This window comes from Cydia fagiglandana, chromosome 23 (assembly GCF_963556715.1).
Source record: "Cydia fagiglandana chromosome 23, ilCydFagi1.1, whole genome shotgun sequence".
In the NCBI taxonomy this organism is placed as follows: domain Eukaryota; kingdom Metazoa; phylum Arthropoda; class Insecta; order Lepidoptera; family Tortricidae; genus Cydia; species Cydia fagiglandana.
Window position 1 is genome coordinate 6,512,975 of NC_085954.1, and position 17,889 is coordinate 6,530,863.

A 17,889-nucleotide genomic window follows, 5' to 3' on the forward strand; every position below is an offset into this window, starting at 1 on the left:
AAAGATGTCAAAAAATGAATGACTATTGTACTCTTAGCTTAAAAAACGCACCCGTCAATTTAAAAATATCACAGAGTTTTCCATAAAGCAACCCTTTTTGGGATTAAGCCCCACTTTTTATGGGTTCTGACAGGTACCTATAGATAATAAAAAAATGTACCATAAATTCTTGGTAACGTATCGCGAAGTGCCAAAATCTGCAAAACTGGAAAAAACGATGAGGATGTGTCAATGTCAATCATGGTCGCATTTTTATCACTTGTCATGCAATGCGTCACTTTCGCACTTACATTTTTGCTAGAACGCGACAGGCATGGTGACAAATGACAAAGAGCCGACCATATTAGCCCTACTGGAAGCAGTTTAGTTATTTATTGCCGATTACATTATCGAATAGATGTTTCTTTCTTCTGTGCATAACATTTTCATTCAAGCATAAAAACCCTCTTGCTTATAAATAGGTACCTATTACGACTTGGGTCAAAATTTTTCGCACTCAATTGTGTTTTTTTTGTTTGAAGTGTATACTTATCAAAGATCTAGAGTCGGACCAAACTAGCTCTGCATGGCCCCCGGGCCTCTAACTATTTTCATAACTCATCGGTTCAGTGGTTTAAGCGTGAAGTGGTTACAGATAGACAGATAGACCTCATTTATGATATTAGTACGAAATATCTGGGAGACTGAGCTTTGCTCGGAAAACGTATAAAAACCCAAAAAGCGTTTTCCTAGAGATAAGACCTCGCTAGATCGATTTTTCGTCCCCGAAAACCCCCATACAGCAAATTTCATCGAAATCGTTAGGGCCGTTTCCGAGATCCTCGAAATATATACGTATATATGTAAATAAATATATATACAAGAATTGCTCGTTTAAAGGTAACTTCATTATGGGTCGAACAGGAGAGAAAACTAGTGTGTTCGCGCGAACTGTACATTTTTCTCTCCCGTGGGCAATAGTTAACAGCTTGTGGACATGTAAGTAATGATTTTATCATAGTTCTCTAAATAAAAGGAGGACCTTTTCTTTTAGAAGAAAATTAACCTTTATAGCCCTTAACTCTTGTGTATGTCTACAGGAAAGACGTAACACAGTTTTCTGTGTGACCCTTTAAATCTATCATAGGTTTAGAATAGTTTAGAATTTAGATCATACATGTATAAACAATCAGTAGCAAAAATGAATATCCGACCTAAAGCATATATGTAATACTATACAAGTGTGTACGCCGTTTAGGTTTCCTTGCAACCGATTGCACTGCATTAGTGCATTATTTGTGTACCTAGAAAACCTAACAAATAAAACAGATAAAAAGGATGATAACCGAATAATGTCGTCACTGCACCTGTTAAACCAACGAAAGGGGACGATTTGAATTTTTAAAAGCGTTTCAATACGGGGAGCCTAAAGGAGGATTAAGGGCCCTTCGCGGAACGGCAGGGTTTGCGGCGGTCGATTATTTGTGCATAGAGAATAGAAGGCTTGTACCATAAACTATAGAGATGTAGTAGTTGTAGTCTGGCAAAACTATTTATATCAGTAACAGTAGACCAAAAACTATACTCATCCCTCTTTTTGGGAGTTGCTATAGATGGTCAAGCAGATCTTGCCAGTAGAAAAGGCGGCAAATTTGAAGCGCGAAAGGATATCGTCTCATAGAAAATATGAATTTCGCGCCTTTTTCTACTGACAAGATTTGCTTGACCATCTATACCTACTAGCATAAGAAAAAGACAGTAATATAATATCCCCTTTGTCTATGCTCCACTGACAAGCTACTTTGACCAAACTAGGCAAACAAACAACTAGCTAGGAAATATATAAAAACTCTATAGTACCTTATTACATTTGACTAAAACCGTTAATCAAATATGGTTGATTTTCTTTAAAAAACATAACCTTAAAAGTTTGTATACGAATAAAAAACTACTACTCAATCTATGTTCGACCTTCAAATGCAGGATTAAAAAGAAATTACGAAAGCTTTAGTTGTTTTACAGAGTCAGCCAAATATTTTAGCCGCTGGTTTAGATAATATCAGGTACCTGATAAAACTTTGCCTTTCCTTTTTTCGTTAGTAGAGTAAATATCTATAATATTTAACCCTCACTAATATTACCCGAATAATTTAAAACAAGCGTAATTATTAAACAATATGTATATGTCTTTTTCTGTATCGCTTAGTCTTATTACGTAAAAATACTACACTACAAAGTAAATATCCACGCAACTAACGTAACAATATCAAAAATAACAAACACAACGCTGCTAATTAAGGCCAAGCAACTTCCTCCGTTTCCCCACATTTCGGGGGGAGGGGAAACTGGCAACACTCAGGAGGGGGGATAAGCGGCTTACGCGGGGCTGTTTTGATTATTCCGAAGGATGTCTTCTTGAAACGTAAATTATGCAATGCTCTCCCGGTTGTTTTCGCTTGTCATGTCGGTGTTGCCATAGGGAATGCTAATGGTACCCCTACGAGTTTTTAGTTCCGTAAGATTTGGGAGTCTAAGATGGCTAACGATTTAGGTTAGAAATTCTTAATGGATCAAACTTTATCATATTAAATGCGAGTCGCATTCAAGAGAATGTACCTATTAGAAATTACATTTCGCAGACGATATCAATACTGTATCAATATTTAAAGTAGATAAAACGAGAGTTTATTCGTTATGCGGAAGATCTTAATCCTATTAATGTCTGTGCATATGCATATGCGAACAGAGTTCATTGTTTTTGACTTGAATGTGCAATTTGTGCACTCGAGTATTTATGATGACAAAATTAAGTATGAGAAAATCATTTGTGCTACTTGAAATTACTTAATAAAGAAACTCATTGCTCCTTTTTCTTATGCTTAGGTACACTAAAATACTAATAGAATTATACTACGTATATGTAAATACATGCTTCATCAGCTTCCTTTTTATGGCGGTAGCACACTGGCTCTTAATAAAACGTTATATAACATCGTGTGACAGGGACAACATGAAAGTATTGATAGTGTTTTATTATGTTATCCCTCTCACACAATGTTGTACTTACATATAACGTTAGTTATAACCTGGCTAAGCCTGGGACCACCATTACACGAATTCTGGTCACTATTAATATGAATCAAAATAAAAAACTATTTAAAGACCTCTGTGCTAAAGTAATCACTCGAATCTTGAAGCACGCAACTAACTAATAAACTAATGCTAATCTTATTGTACCACTCATAAATCCTACCATTTCTACTAAGCACGTTTGATTTACAAGCCTCCTTAAACTCGAGCTGGCAACAGCGGAAGGTGTTGCCATATAAATGATTGTAAAACGTTAAAGGATTGTAAACTGACGTGGTTCGCTGTAACATAGGAACGCTTTCAACAAATTGCTTGTTCCAAGTGGATGTGGTTTTTGAGAGTAAGTACCTAAATTAGGTTCGTATGTATCGGTACAGGTTAGTACATATGTACTTGGTGTGTAGAATGCCGAGATGTGAGATATATAACATAAGTCCCATGTACTAGTTACAGTTGTTACCAAAGAACATAAACACGATCAATCTAATTATGTAGAAGGCTAGAAGGAGCTGGGCTTGATGTTTTCCTGACGGTGTTATTGTACCTACGTTGCACACAGTGACACTGTGCTTATACAGGGTGTGTCTGACCATGAGGCTTTAAATCCAGGGCTCGATTTTACTCGCTAAACTGAGCTACTTTTATTATGGCACCAACCCCGAAATCCCGAATTTTTTTTTTACTTTTTCATACATTTTGGCTGATTAGATGTCGACGTTATCTATGGAAAAGCCAAAAAAAATCCCCGATTTCCAGGGCTTGGATTTCGAGTAAAATTAAGCCCTGAATTTAAAGCCCCATGGTCAGACACACCATGTATAGGAACGTATTGATCACAGTGCCACTGTGCGCAGCAGCGTATTAAATCGTAATGATTTAGACATTCTAAATCAATTTTATATACGTGGGCGATACTGAAAGTTTTTGGATTCTGATATATGAGACGACTTATTTTTTCTAAGTGGCCCGTCCAGGAATTTTCAGTATGCCTTAAGTACCACATTCTACATACGAGTATTAGCAATCGAACTGGCCTTTAAGTTGCTGGAATATAGTTAAAACTGAGAATATGTTGCTATCGTCCAAAGAAATGCAGTTGTACACACGTCAACCAAAGATGGCGGCCATTTTAAACAATTAAAGCACTCACCTTGCGGAAACCCAACAGCCTCAAGCCCATGATGCGTCAGCCCAAACGGGCCGAGCCCGCCCAACGGCCCTGGTCCCATCCCCATATGGTGCGCGCTCGTGTGATGAGCGTAGGGGTTCTGCGCCAGCGGCGACGGCTGCTTCAAGTAGTGGAAGTAGTGGTGCAGCGGCGTGGCGGGGTGCGCTTGCGACGCCGAGGCGCTAGGCTGCGTCGAGTTGGTGAGCAGCGCCATCTGTCGTTTTGTAGTCACCGTTGCCGCGCGCGCGTTTGTGGCATTTTTGGGCGTTTATTGGCTGTCTGCCATTCTGTAGATCTGGAAAAAGGTAAATTGTGTTATTTTTTTGTGTTGAATGAACAAAGTAGGTACTTAATTGTCTTTCAAAAATTAGATTAGATACATTTTAGAACTTGATAAACGCAGGTGCTGTGATTGATATACACGTTTCAGCTCCAAGAGTCTAAATTGTCTAAAAAACTAATATGATTTTGCCAAACTATATTACGGTTAGAGATAGACCAAGAAAAGTCTGCAACGATTTTGATAGTATACGCAGAGCAAGTGTTATTTATACGTCATAATTTCATAGACTTTTGACGTTTAAAATAACACTTGCACTGCGTGTGCTATCAATATCATATCAATTGGTCTAACTCTAACTGAGTTCGTAACTGTCTAGTTAATTGGCTAGGTACAAGTACATAAGTATCTATTCATTTAAAAATAACCTTATAGCAATATCAAAAGCAAATATTTATTTTTAACAAGGCAAAGTAATTATATTTCAATAAAGACCAATTTTTCACGGCTCATACACACGACATTGAAATTACACGTTCGATTGAACACATCAATTTCAATTGCATTTTTTTCCATAACTCCACAATTGCCCGTGAATTTTTCTGCATTGCAACACAAAGGTCTAAAAGTCAAACACGTGGGCCGTTAAAGATTGAAAAACGCCTCATTCGTCACGATTCCGGCGTTCCGAATTCAAAAATTGCAATTCTGTAAAGGTTTTTTTGGGAGTAGGTACATGTTTGCCGACATTCTGTCACGTCTTTTTTGTAGTTACCTGGTCTTGGGTTACTACCCAACAAGGGGTTGTATTGTCAGAAAAAAGTGTGCTGACATACGAGATGTAAGCGATGAAAGGTGGGCATGATACTCGTACTAATCGAGGTCTATTCATGATGTTTCTAATGGTCCCCTCTGTGTATGTTGATAATGTATTTCGTAGCATAGTTGTAACAATTAGAGTGAGAGTCCAATTAAAAGAAAATAAATTATGATAGTTATGATTAGGACTATTAGGACAATTAGTAAACGCAATAAATACAGTATATAAATGAACGAAAAACATTTAAGTACTCAAACCCGTTAATGTTTAGGTCACACTGAGCAACTTTTTCTATGGCACCAAACCCGAAATCGCGAAAAAAAAATTTTCTCTCCCACCCATAGGAAATTTCAATGCCAGACTAGAAAAATGTATGAAACAATCAAATTCTTTTCGCGATTTCGGGGTTGGTGCCATAGTAAAAGTTGGCGACAGTGACGCGGTTAGTGCAAAGAGCAGAGGACCTACCGCGAACACTGAAGTTCCAAAATTGTGGGCATTTTTTGCAGCTGCCTGTACTCATGAAGATTGGCTTGTGCTGTTGATAACTGATTTGTAATTGTATTTGTTCTTTGTATAACTTAATAGTGAGAACCTGTAATTGGCTCTGTAAATCTATTTTAGTTTTTAGAAATGTTTACAGCTGTTGGTTTTCCATGTATGTAATAAAAATAATAATCTTTCTCATGCATTTTAATTACGCCGTGTTTGGAGTAACAGAGAGAGATGCCCGCAATTTTCGAACTTCGGTGATTGTGGTAGGCTCAGCTTCCTTTTTGCACTAACCGCGTCACTGTCGCCAACATATTCCCAGAAACCACATTGTCACCCAGGCACCTTGAATTATCAACAAAAGATTATCCTAAACCAATCCCGGACAAAAGCTTCCACAACCACACAAATATGTTCCTTAAGCTTATGAGTTCAAGATGTAGAATCGCTTGGGCATTTCATGAAGGATTTCTGCTCTGGTGAAATTTGGCAGATCCCAAGGTGTTCATTTGTTAACGCTAAACCCGAATGGCGGTGGGTTTGAAGTGTTTTCACGTCACTGGACTTTCCTTTTTAGGTTTGAGTCACTTCTAAGGAAAGTTAAGTACAGGTATGTTCGTGTTTTTGTAAACACGCATTTTTTCTAGTTGGTCTGGGGTAGGAGTCCGTGGATTTTTAGTAAATGGGTGACTTAGGCCCACTTGCACCATCCCACTAACCGGGGTTAAACAGTTAAACCGTTAACCCAGTGTCAAATTGTACTGGTAATCATCAGTGGCGGATTTGCAGTCTTTGCCGCCCTAGGCCCCAAGCCTTGTAGCCGCCCCTTTCTCAGCATCAGCACCCATCATATTGACTACATTTAGATCAGGCAACGAAAAGATATATTATAGAGGGAAATGCTTGGGACACATTTTTTACTTAGTAACTTTTTTGGACTCGTTAGGAGGTGAACATATCAAAAGTAGGGAGGTTTGGTTTGAAGGTCATTTTTTCGGTTTTTCGCTTATTATATCTCAGAAACTATACGTCCTTGTGACATGATCATAGGAACATAGGTTTTACGAAAAAATAAGCAAATACTTAATCAGTTTAAGTGACAGTTTTACCAATAACATTGACTTTTTATGTACTTACAAAAACATTAAAAAAATCTAAAAAAGAAACATAAGAAAAACATTGTATTTGCCTATTTTCTTGAATAACTGCTAAACTAATTATCCTAAAATTATAAAAAAAAATATTTGAGATTCTAACAATGAGCTCTTTGATTTGATATGTAACACGATATAGTTTGAAAACCTTTATTTTTAAATTTTCTCATTTACCCCCCAAAAATGGCCTCCATATTTAAAATTAATTTATTTACGTTACATGTTCATCTTTGGGTCACAAACTTACATATGTGTGCCAAATTTCAACTTAATAGTTTCGGAGAAAATAGGCTGTGACAGACGGACAGCCAGACGCACGAGTATAAGGGTTCCGTTTTTTCCTTTTGAGGTACGGAACCTTATAAACGAGGAACAAGGCGCGAAGGCGTCAACAATATGAGAAATCGACGCCACACTCGCGTCCGCGGTTTCGCGCCGCGATTCGCGCACAAGTGTGGAGGGCCCTTGTGCGCGCCCCCACACTTGCCCCGAGATATCGTAAAAATTGTAGCTTGTAGCAAATTTAACCAACTTTCATTTTGTATAATGAATAATGATCATGTCGTTAGAACGCATAGTTTCCGATATATAATAAGCGAGACAGAAAAATGTGACTTAAAAACCTCTCTCTTCCCCCGGCTCAAGGGCTACGGCCGGGGACTTTTGATATGTTCACCTCCTAGATAGTCCAAATAAAGTTAGGTACAAAGTCAAAAATTGTGTTTCAAGCATTTCCCTCTAGGTACCTTTTTTGAGAATTCGTTGCCTGGCCTGATAAATTTTGAGTCATTTTTTGTTATCATCAGCGAATTTTTTGTCACAATTTGCCGCCCCTAATATCTCGCCGCCCTAGGCCCGGGCCTACTGTGCCTTATGGGAAATCCGCCACTGGTAATCATGGTAACTCCAGGTTTAACCGGTTAACCCCCGGCAAATAATGACAGCCTAATCTAAAAGTTGGCAGCCCGTTTGTAATCTTTGTTGCTTGGAATTGGAGGTGACAGTGACCAGAACTGAGAGTACTGAGACATTTACTTTAGTTTCAATTCATACTTTAGAATTAGCTAATACATACGTACAAAGTGCTTACATTAGTAGATATTCCTATCCTACTTGAAAATGTTGAATTATACTCAACATCGATAAAAATGACTTATAACTGTAAAAAATTAAGACCAACTAAGAGCAGTTTTCTCTTAGTTGACGTTAAGATAATTACAACAATTACGATCTTATATAAATCAAAGAAAGCTGAAAATTAGTAATTAAATTCCGTTAACACCACTCCGCTGCACCGAAAATGCTATAAAATGTATAATGTCTGCTAATAAAGTAGGTATTGATTAATCCTAACAATTGTATACCTCGCATCTATTATTAACTTGTTGGCATAATAATTATGTAACGCAATGATTTAAATAAATATCAAGATCAATTAGTTAGCATAATTATTTTTCATGTAAATATTGAACAAGATCTTAATTGGCTGAGTTACAAAGCAATAGTAAGAGCAATCAGAATTACCTTTATTGATGTGTCTAAGTTGTTGTTAGGCTCGTATGGAATCAAGATGCTTGTTAACGACTATCAAATTATTGATAAGGTCAACCAAATTTTTTTAGACCTATTTTAATGGAATCGGCTTTCACTGCTTTCAGTGTTGGCATTGTGGGCACGACGCTTATTCTTTATACAGAATTAACACGGACCGTTTGTCTAAACTACTTAGTTCAATTGAGATTTGCAGTAACATCTACATGCACTAATATATTTATAGCCTAGATATAGCCCGTAACCTTTATCTTGTATAGGTACCTAGGTAGGTATCCGTATATTTTACGATGTTCCTAATATCGAAGAGCAATCAAATCGCTTGGCTTAAGCTGGAATCGTTAAAACTGCCTATAACGTTTTATGGCATATGATATTTATGTGATGTCGTTTGATATGACTTCAGTTGAAAGAAACTGAAGGTGCTTACTCAAGTGAAGAAGACGTTTCTAAAACGAATGTACGTTAAATACGCAAACTGCAACACTTACTTGTACTTGGGCTTTTAGAAGAAATTTTATAGTTTTTTATGCAACCGTTGTTTAAGAGAGGTCAAAAAAGGCGAGTGGCGTAAGTAACAATTTGAGGCGAAGCCGAAAATTGTTAATAAACGCCACGAGTACTTTTTGACTCAGTTAAATAACGTTGCATGCCATACTTTTTCTACGACCAAGCACTTTGAAATAAAATTGAAAATTTAACAAATCTTTTTCATTCAAGAAGTAGCAAAAATGGAGGGCACGCGCGGGAAAAGAATGAATGAATGAATGAAATTAAAAAAAACACATGTCTATGGTTCACTTATTTGTCAGAGATGACATTTAAAATAAGGTTGGCAACACTGTATTTCATACAATATTTTTGAAGTGGTCATTAATTACCTCAGAATAAAGAATAAAGAATTACACGAAGTATCGTAAAATCGCCAAAAAGATACTGCGTGTATGCACAAATTATTTTTTGGGGAATACTTAGACTAAAGACTTGTCTTGACAACTGACTGACTGACTATAAGGTAGGGTTTTAAAGGTGTGTGCACGACCCTTTAAATGACAAATCTGCCTATAGGTACTTAGAAATCTTCAAAGTCGGTGATATAAAGTTTAAAACTACTCTACGATTAATACCACCTTATATTTTTACTTCATTTATAGTTTTATTTTTACTTTAGTAACAAAACAAACGAACGTTCAATTATTAAAGAAAAAAAACACTATCAATTCTCCCCCACACAAAAGGTGTCAATGGCGAAAATCTATTTGTCAAAAACGCAACGCGTCATAAATATCGCGGGCAAACATTCGCCATATTGTTTAAAAACAAACATTTCGCGCCCTTCGCTGATGTCTTGTTTGCGCAGTTGGTAGCTCCGCGCAAGGTCTTTTTTGGGGGTGCATTTTGAGACATCGAATTGAAAACTATTGCAATAATGTGGGTGCATTTGCACTAACCGAATTGAACTGGAGTTATTGATGGTAATGTGATTGTCTAACTTCCTAATATTAAATAATATTAATCGCGATCATTTTATTTGTGGTGATTTTCGTTTTTTATTTAATTTTCATAAACTTTGTATTCCACATGCTATGAAAAATGCTTCTTTAAGCCTATAGAAAAGCAAATAAAGAAATGTCAAACAAATTTTATGTTTTATATTGGTAGCAAGTTCAATCTTGTTTTTTGGCAACCATCTTAAACTTAAATTAATAATAAAATTACCTATACACTTTTTTATTTCCTAAAGGAGGGTTTTTCCACAATATATATATATGGCACATCACTACCCAAAACTGCGTAAAACCGTCGTTGTTATGACAAAAACGTTAATTTCGGGCGTGATAATTGCCCACTGGGACGCTATTGTCAAGAATTTCTCGCTTCGGAGGACACTATTAACTATTTGTAAAGTTTTTTTTTATTTCCCAATAACTATTTGTCACAAGGGACCCTTTCGGAACTTTTTGTGCGACTCAATGAATGGGCTTGGGAAATGTGGTTTGAGGGAAAATTTGAATCGAATGAGGTTTAGAGGTAGCTTTTGCGTCACTTTTTTATTTAATAGGAACAATGGCACTCATCCATCACGGTGGTCGTTAAGATTCAGGAAAATAATGAAATTACTTAATGACAATATTAAAAGAGAGTAAACGAATGGATGCAGTTCAGCAGTACGCAGTAAAGATTAAAGATTAGTAAGTACATATCTCGATATATTAAAAAGAAATAGAAACTGCTGTGATGAGATGTGATGTGCTCAGAAATTAAGTATGTATTTAATACTATGACGCCGGCAAACAAAATACGAGTAAGTAGGTGCATAAAATGTGCCATGTCCAATCAAAACAGGTGCCCTGCCCTGCCCTGTCAAAGACAATCAAGAAAGTACCTAATCATTCGCGCACAATTATTGTGTCACTAAATTCTTCTACAGACTTTGCACAAATGGCGTGCGTTTTTAGATAATTGCCGGCTAAGGAACAACCAATTAAATTGATCGATCAAATGCCGCAAATAGTATCTTGTGCGATTATCGGTGATTTTTGTAGAAGCCATTACTTAACACTCGCTTATTATCTCGTCGCAGTCTGGGTATAGGTATAGTTGTATCTCACATTAGTTTTACGTAGGTAGTCGTTTCTTTGCATATTTATCCTTCTGACCTACTCGTAACAACAGGAAAATTAAAAGATGGGACACATTCCTGTCAAAAACAAGATGAAAAGATAAAATGTTTCTTCACAAAATAAAATATTCTTCTCAAAACAAATATGAATCTACATTCTATCAAATATCAAGAATCCAAATTAAACAGCAACTAAACACTTTTTTTGTAAGAAATAAAATGTTATTGGACACGAATTTGGGGTGCGTTCATATCATGACCATTGTTGTCCTTGACAGTTCACTAAACACCTCGGAATCCCATTCAAATTTTGAAATTGGAACATCTCTGTTCGAATTTCAAGCTGACAAATTTATTGTGTCGCTAGTTTTTTGCCGTCGTAAGAAATATGCCCCGATACAAATGTACAGCTAATGAAATAAAGCTGACATATTAATGACATGTTAATCAATATGACATTTAAAAATTACGTACACGTTATTAATCTGTAATTACATTAAAAGACAAGTACATATTTTTTATCTTTCTCGTTATCTGTGGTCCATAATTACACCGGTCAAATTGAGGTATTTTACAATCAAACAAAACTAAATGGGGTGGCGTAATGGAAATAATTCCCAAAAGATTCATTCGGAGAATAAACAATTAGGTAGTTGTAGGAGGGAATCTAATATTCAACCAGACAAAATACTAAAAGTAAATCAGTTGACTCCCCTGGGAGGCAACCCGATGCCTCATTAGGGGCAATGGTACAAATGATTATGTTGGCAGAATTGATGGGGGTTTGGCGGGAAGTGTGCGAGAAATAGCGGGGAAGGAAAACATTTCAGATATTGCTTTTCTATTTTTTATTACAAGCACTTTATTTCTGTGAAACATCTACTTTTGAAATACATCAAAGATCATTGAATTCATTGTTATATCAGCACAATTTTCGTAGACTAAGACCAAGGTAAAAATAACATAAATCCTTACTTAATAATGGCAACTATTACACATTCAATTAAAACTTTTATTTAATTCGTTTCAATTGTTTTTTTTTTTGGCCGCCACTACGGTCGACGCATAGGCGAATAGAGTCGGACTAAGGACTAAGTAATCTCTCCATGCGTATGCAATGTCAAAGTGTGGCAATGTCAAATTTCTTTGAACACCTACAGGGTGTAATCGTTAAGTGTAGCCAGGCGATAATTCCGTAAATGTAACAGATATCAGAAGACTTCAAATTGATATCGAAAGTGCGTTACCCAATGAGTAAAATTACATTAATAACTTTCTAAAAATAAAAGCAGAAATATTCCAAACATTAACTTCAAACCCTCCCATACATTTAGTACGACGACTCACCCCTCAAAGAACGTCGGTGCCGTAGTAACAGATTAAAATGCTTGAAATTTATTATTTGCGATAATAAACTGTAGTAAAATAATGAAACTACCGTTTATGTAATAATAAATCTAACATTTATTTTTTAAGGAAGTACATTTTTTATTTACAGTTGTTGCTCGAAGTGACGCCCTTGTACGATACAAAAGTTCATTTAGAAACATTTGAGAGGGTCCGTCACTCCTAAATGTTTCTAAATGAACTTTTCTTAAAATTTGCGGTGTAGTTAAAAAATAAATGTTAGATTTATTATTTCATGATTTCATTTATTATTTATTAAAGTTTTCTCATATCTGTAATATTTACGGAATTATCGCCTGGCTACACTTAACGATTACACCCTGTATATGACGTGCCTCGTCATTCATGTGGTTGAACATTGTACCTATTCTATTCGTAGATTTAAATTATAAAACTGTAATGACATTTTACTTCTTAAAATACCTACTTGTATTTTATTACTTGAATCTGTTCAAAGTTCAAGCATGACTGATAGATCTTCCCTGCCTTTTAGCGTGTCTCGAGGGTTTCTAGTCCCAGGAGGTCTGTAACGTAATGGCTGCTAACAACCAGTGGTTACGGAGTCGTAGGTTTTGTAATAAATTATACGCTAGTTTAACGCCATAGGTACTTTCCTGACCAAGCGCATAATAGGAGCGTTATACAGTTGTACTTACGTTGAATAGGAATAATATGATTTGGAAAGATAATTGTTTTTGTCAAATTGGAATTACCAGAGATTATCCAGAAAACAGGTCTGATAAACGTAGGTAAAGTACTTATTGCAATTTTAAAAGATATTACGTAACTCGTAGAAAGTAATGTGTTTATGCGATGTATTTTAACAATAGGCAGATAATACAGCGAAGTGATTTCTATGCCTTCTGGTTTAAAAGTGAAATTATGAAGACGACTATATAATAAATATATATATCAGTCAGCAGCAGAAGTTGCTAAGCGGGCGAGGTGTTCAAAATTACCTCGACGCGCTCTTATTCTCTTAATACTTAATAAAGTCGCGTAAAAATCATTTTGATCACCTCGCCCGCTTAGCAACTATTGCTGCTGACTGTATAGAGCTGGCGGCTACCTCGCACAACGTATCAGCATTGCGATACAGCGAGGAAATGCCGCCAGCATCCTTAGTGCAATGCCTTAAGACGGCCTATTTTAGATCTATAAGCTGGTTTTTAATTTCGTTTAGTAATACCACTATTATACTCGTATATCTTGTTTGTAAATAAATGATTATACTTATGATACGAATATCTTTTGGAATTTACCTATAGGTTATCCTGTTTACCGTCCCCTACATTTTCAGCAAAGCTGTTCGAGAGATACCTGAAACGAATCATTTCTCTTTGTAAGTAAGCCACTATCACTACCTACTCGGACTTACCTTTTTGAGCCTAGATATTTCCATAGCAATACTTAGTTTATTCCCAAAAAGTTTATATTAGACTTTGACAATCAATTTTTGTCGTGACATCAGGGCCAAGGTGTCCTCATTCAGCCGTAACCATTAGACCGTTCATTTTCCCCCGCTTATAATACAAAACTAATCGCCATCCAATGTAGCCAACATAAGGCTTCTAATTCACTTCGCATATTCAATTTATTAGCTCCCCCATGTTGGTACTGGCACAATGGGCACGCGCCTTGGCCATTCGTGCTCTAATTGAGAGTTTTCGAGTTTTCGTCTATGGTGCGCGGAGATAAATGGAATAAGTTATTGTTTATGGTTTGCGAGGGTCGGATATTGCTACTTTTGTAATTGGTACATGTGGGCATGAAATTTGTCGATGATTGGCATTGGACAGATATAGTTATGATTTAAATGGCTGTTTCGAAATATTTTATTGCTTACAGTGAATGTTTCTTTTTGCGTTAACTATAGTTCGTTTTTAGGGTTCCGTACCCAAAGGGTAAAACGGGACCCTATTACTAAGACTTCGCTGTCCGTCCGTCCGTCCGTCCGTCCGTCCGTCCGTCCGTCCGTCTGTCACCAGGCTGTATCTCACGAACCGTGATAGCTAGACAGTTGAAATTTTCACAGACGATGTATTTCTGTTGCCGCTATAACAACAAATACTAAAAACAGAATAAAATAAAGATTTAAATGGGGCTCCCATACAACAAACGTGATTTTTTTTAGCATTAGAAAGAACTTGCAAGAAGGTAAGCGATCTTGACATGTCTTTTATTTGAAAAGCGCTTTTTAAAAATCAATAACTATTACTTATGAAAGCAGAAGAATATAAGTGATCGCATTAGATTCATAATTGTTACATATTTGCCGTAACTTATTTTTAAAATGTGTTTTTCAATTAAAAGACACATCAAGATTGTTTACCTAATTTCTAATGCTAAAAAAAACGAAGTATACCTATATATAACCATTTGATATCTACCTATTAGAAACCTCTTTTTAATTTTCCAAAAAAAGCAGATATTTACTTACTTACACTTTAAATTTTTATAGACAACAACATGCTTTATCAGGCCCGACTCCGAAATCAATTTTTCAATAGGTCTGTATCTTTTATTGAAATACCTAAAGATACAGAGTATAGGCAAGGTAGATATCAGAGTTAAAACTCGGTGAAACATATATGATTACTGGATCTATGCAGTTGCTTTGTTTATACCTATATACGTAAAGTAAAGCGGGCTATGTTACTAAGTTATTAGTAGGTAGTAGGGGAGTTGGAAACTGTGCTTATTTGTGGCACAAATGGAACTGGTGCGAATCACCAGTATGTCGGTGTGGAGCAGCCGAGCACACCGTACACCACATGGTATTTGACTGTCCTCTAACCAAATACAATGGGCATGTTGAGGATTTTACCACCTTAACCACAGAAGCGGTACATTAAAAACTGTAAATCTCTGAAGTGGAGTACAGAAAAAGCGATACGAAAAAAATAAAATAAAAGTAGGTAGGTTGTCACTAGATAGACAACTAGTCTGGCAAATCAAATTTGTCAGTAAATAAGAACAAAAAACTATACTCATTCCTTTATTTTGGGTGCTAGTCGGTAGGTAGGATCTACTAACGTAAGACAAAGACATGTATGTATAAAAAGAGACAGTCCCTAGCCAAATTATGTTGTTTTTGAATTATAATGTACTCGTACCTACATTATTTATTTTTTAAACAACCAAGTGAATTGATGTTTTAAGTGTTTTAACATTGTGGACTGCTTTATTGTTGTATGGGTAATGTATTGTTGTTGTGTGGGTATGTAGGTATTTCTATACTTCGTTTTTAGGGTTCCGTACCCAAAGGGTAAAACGGGACCCTATTACTAAGACTTCGCTGTCCGTCCGTCCGTCCGTCCGTCCGTCTGTCACCAGGCTGTATCTCACGAACCGTGATAGCTAGACAGTTGAAATTTTCACAGATTATGTATTTCTGTTGCCGCTATAACAACAAATACTAAAAACAGAATAAAATAAAGATTTAAATGGGGCTCCCATACAACAAACGTGATTTTTGACCAAAGTTAAGCAACGTCGGGCGGGGTCAGTACTTGGATGGGTGACCGTTTTTTTGTTTTTTTTTTTGCATTGTGGTGCGGAACCCTTCGTGCGCGAGTCCGATTCGCACTTGCCCGGTTTTTTTAGCATTAGAAAGAACTTGCAAGAAGGTAAGCGGTCTTGACATGTCTTTTAATTGAAATTCGCTTTTTATAAATCAAAAACTATTACTTATGAAAGCAGAAGAATATAAATGATCGTATTAGATTCATAATTGTTACGTATTTGCCGTAACTTATTTTTAAAATGTGTTTTTCAATTAAAAGACACATCAAGATTGTTTACCTTATTTCTAATGCTAAAAAAAACGAACTATATAAAATAATAGTACCTACATTGCGATACAAGTACGAAAAGTAAGAATTTCGCAACGTGTGGCGATAAATTGAAACACAACCAAAGGGAGTGTTATAAATCAACACGAGTTGCGAATTACCTTTTCGCACGTGTGTTATACAAAGTTTTGCAGTACATATGCAAATTTTCGACATATGCACGTATTGTGCCAATTACCGTACTAGGACGGTAAACTGCAGTACTGTAAAAAAAAATAACGTACTTAATACTTTCTAAAATTAAATGGTAAATACTAAGCGTATGGTCTAACATAGACTTCAAAACACATTTTATTTCAACTCTATCACAAATTTATATCTACGGGCGATTGCACTTTAATCCTCATTTCAACATGCGCTTCGATTTTTTTATTTATAGTAATTGCACTATAAAATACCCCAACAAAAAAGGCTGGCAACACATAAATCCAGTTGCAATTACAACTCTCCCGCGTAAAGTCAACACGCGATACCAAGAAATATTCGAAAAGCGAACACTGGCGGCATTCAACCAAGTAAACAACATGAAAAAACGAAAATCGATACCAACCGTCAGCGCGACGCAACATACGCTTTACTCGAGAAAGAACAGGATAGAAGAACTTACAGAGGGTGTTGCAAGGCGTGGCTTTAAAATCACCCGCCTAGCAAACAAAAAGAGATAGCTGCTTTTAAGTTAGCCGCTTCCTAAGTGGGAGCAAGATGGGTATAGATGGGTGTTTTATTGGGTTTTCGAGTGATTCTGGAAATCTAGACTCGATAAGTTTAAATAATGCAAGAGCTTGGGATCTTTAGATACGTTTGACGTATATTAAAACGACGTCGAACATTTTCTTATTTTACGACTAGCTCGTAGTGAAATACTTAAGTATAAAATGTCAGTGATGTTGAATAAAATATTATATGGGCCTATTTGAAATAAATTACAGCTTGCTAATAAAATGTCACCGAAAATATCAGATGGAATTTCAAATTTGATTTTAATGTTGCCTCGACGTGACATTTTAAAAAGCCGTGAATACAATAGGTATTTTATCGGGTGAGTTTCGCATGCATGAATGCAAGTGGAACGTGATAGCAACAAATAGTAACGCGCGATTGTGTACAATAAAGAACCTACCTATTCATCGGTATATTTATCGCGTCGTGTGTGGGCGGTATATTTAATTGTACGCGATGTGGCCCGCTTTAACAACCTAAATTTAATGCCAACCTACGAGAAAAAATAAATGAATCTTTTTATGACGCTTGATCGCAATTATTATTTCAAATAAAAAAGAATATCTATGCCGTAACAGAATAACCATTTTATGACTTTTATGTCCGTGCTGTAAATGAATGTTTATTTGATGAATTATCTAATACCTACGGTACTTTTACTAAGTATACCTATAAACAATATAAATCGCCAAAATTAACAGACCAAAAGAATAAAGACGATTTTAAAATTAAATGAGTTTGATTTCCAGAG

At 36.1% G+C, this 17,889-nt stretch overlaps 1 protein-coding gene across 1 annotated transcript in view; it reads right to left on the reverse strand.

Moving 5' to 3' along the window:
• The window catches only part of LOC134675878 (homeobox protein OTX1 B), a 63,340-nt gene that overhangs the window by 33,485 nt on the left and 11,966 nt on the right, over positions 1-17,889 (reverse strand). Inside the window, exon 2 of the mRNA XM_063534206.1 lies at positions 4,220-4,532. Within this exon, the coding sequence (XP_063390276.1) occupies positions 4,220-4,451 (232 nt within the window). The 5' untranslated portion in view covers positions 4,452-4,532. The remainder of the gene's footprint in view (positions 1-4,219; positions 4,533-17,889) is intronic.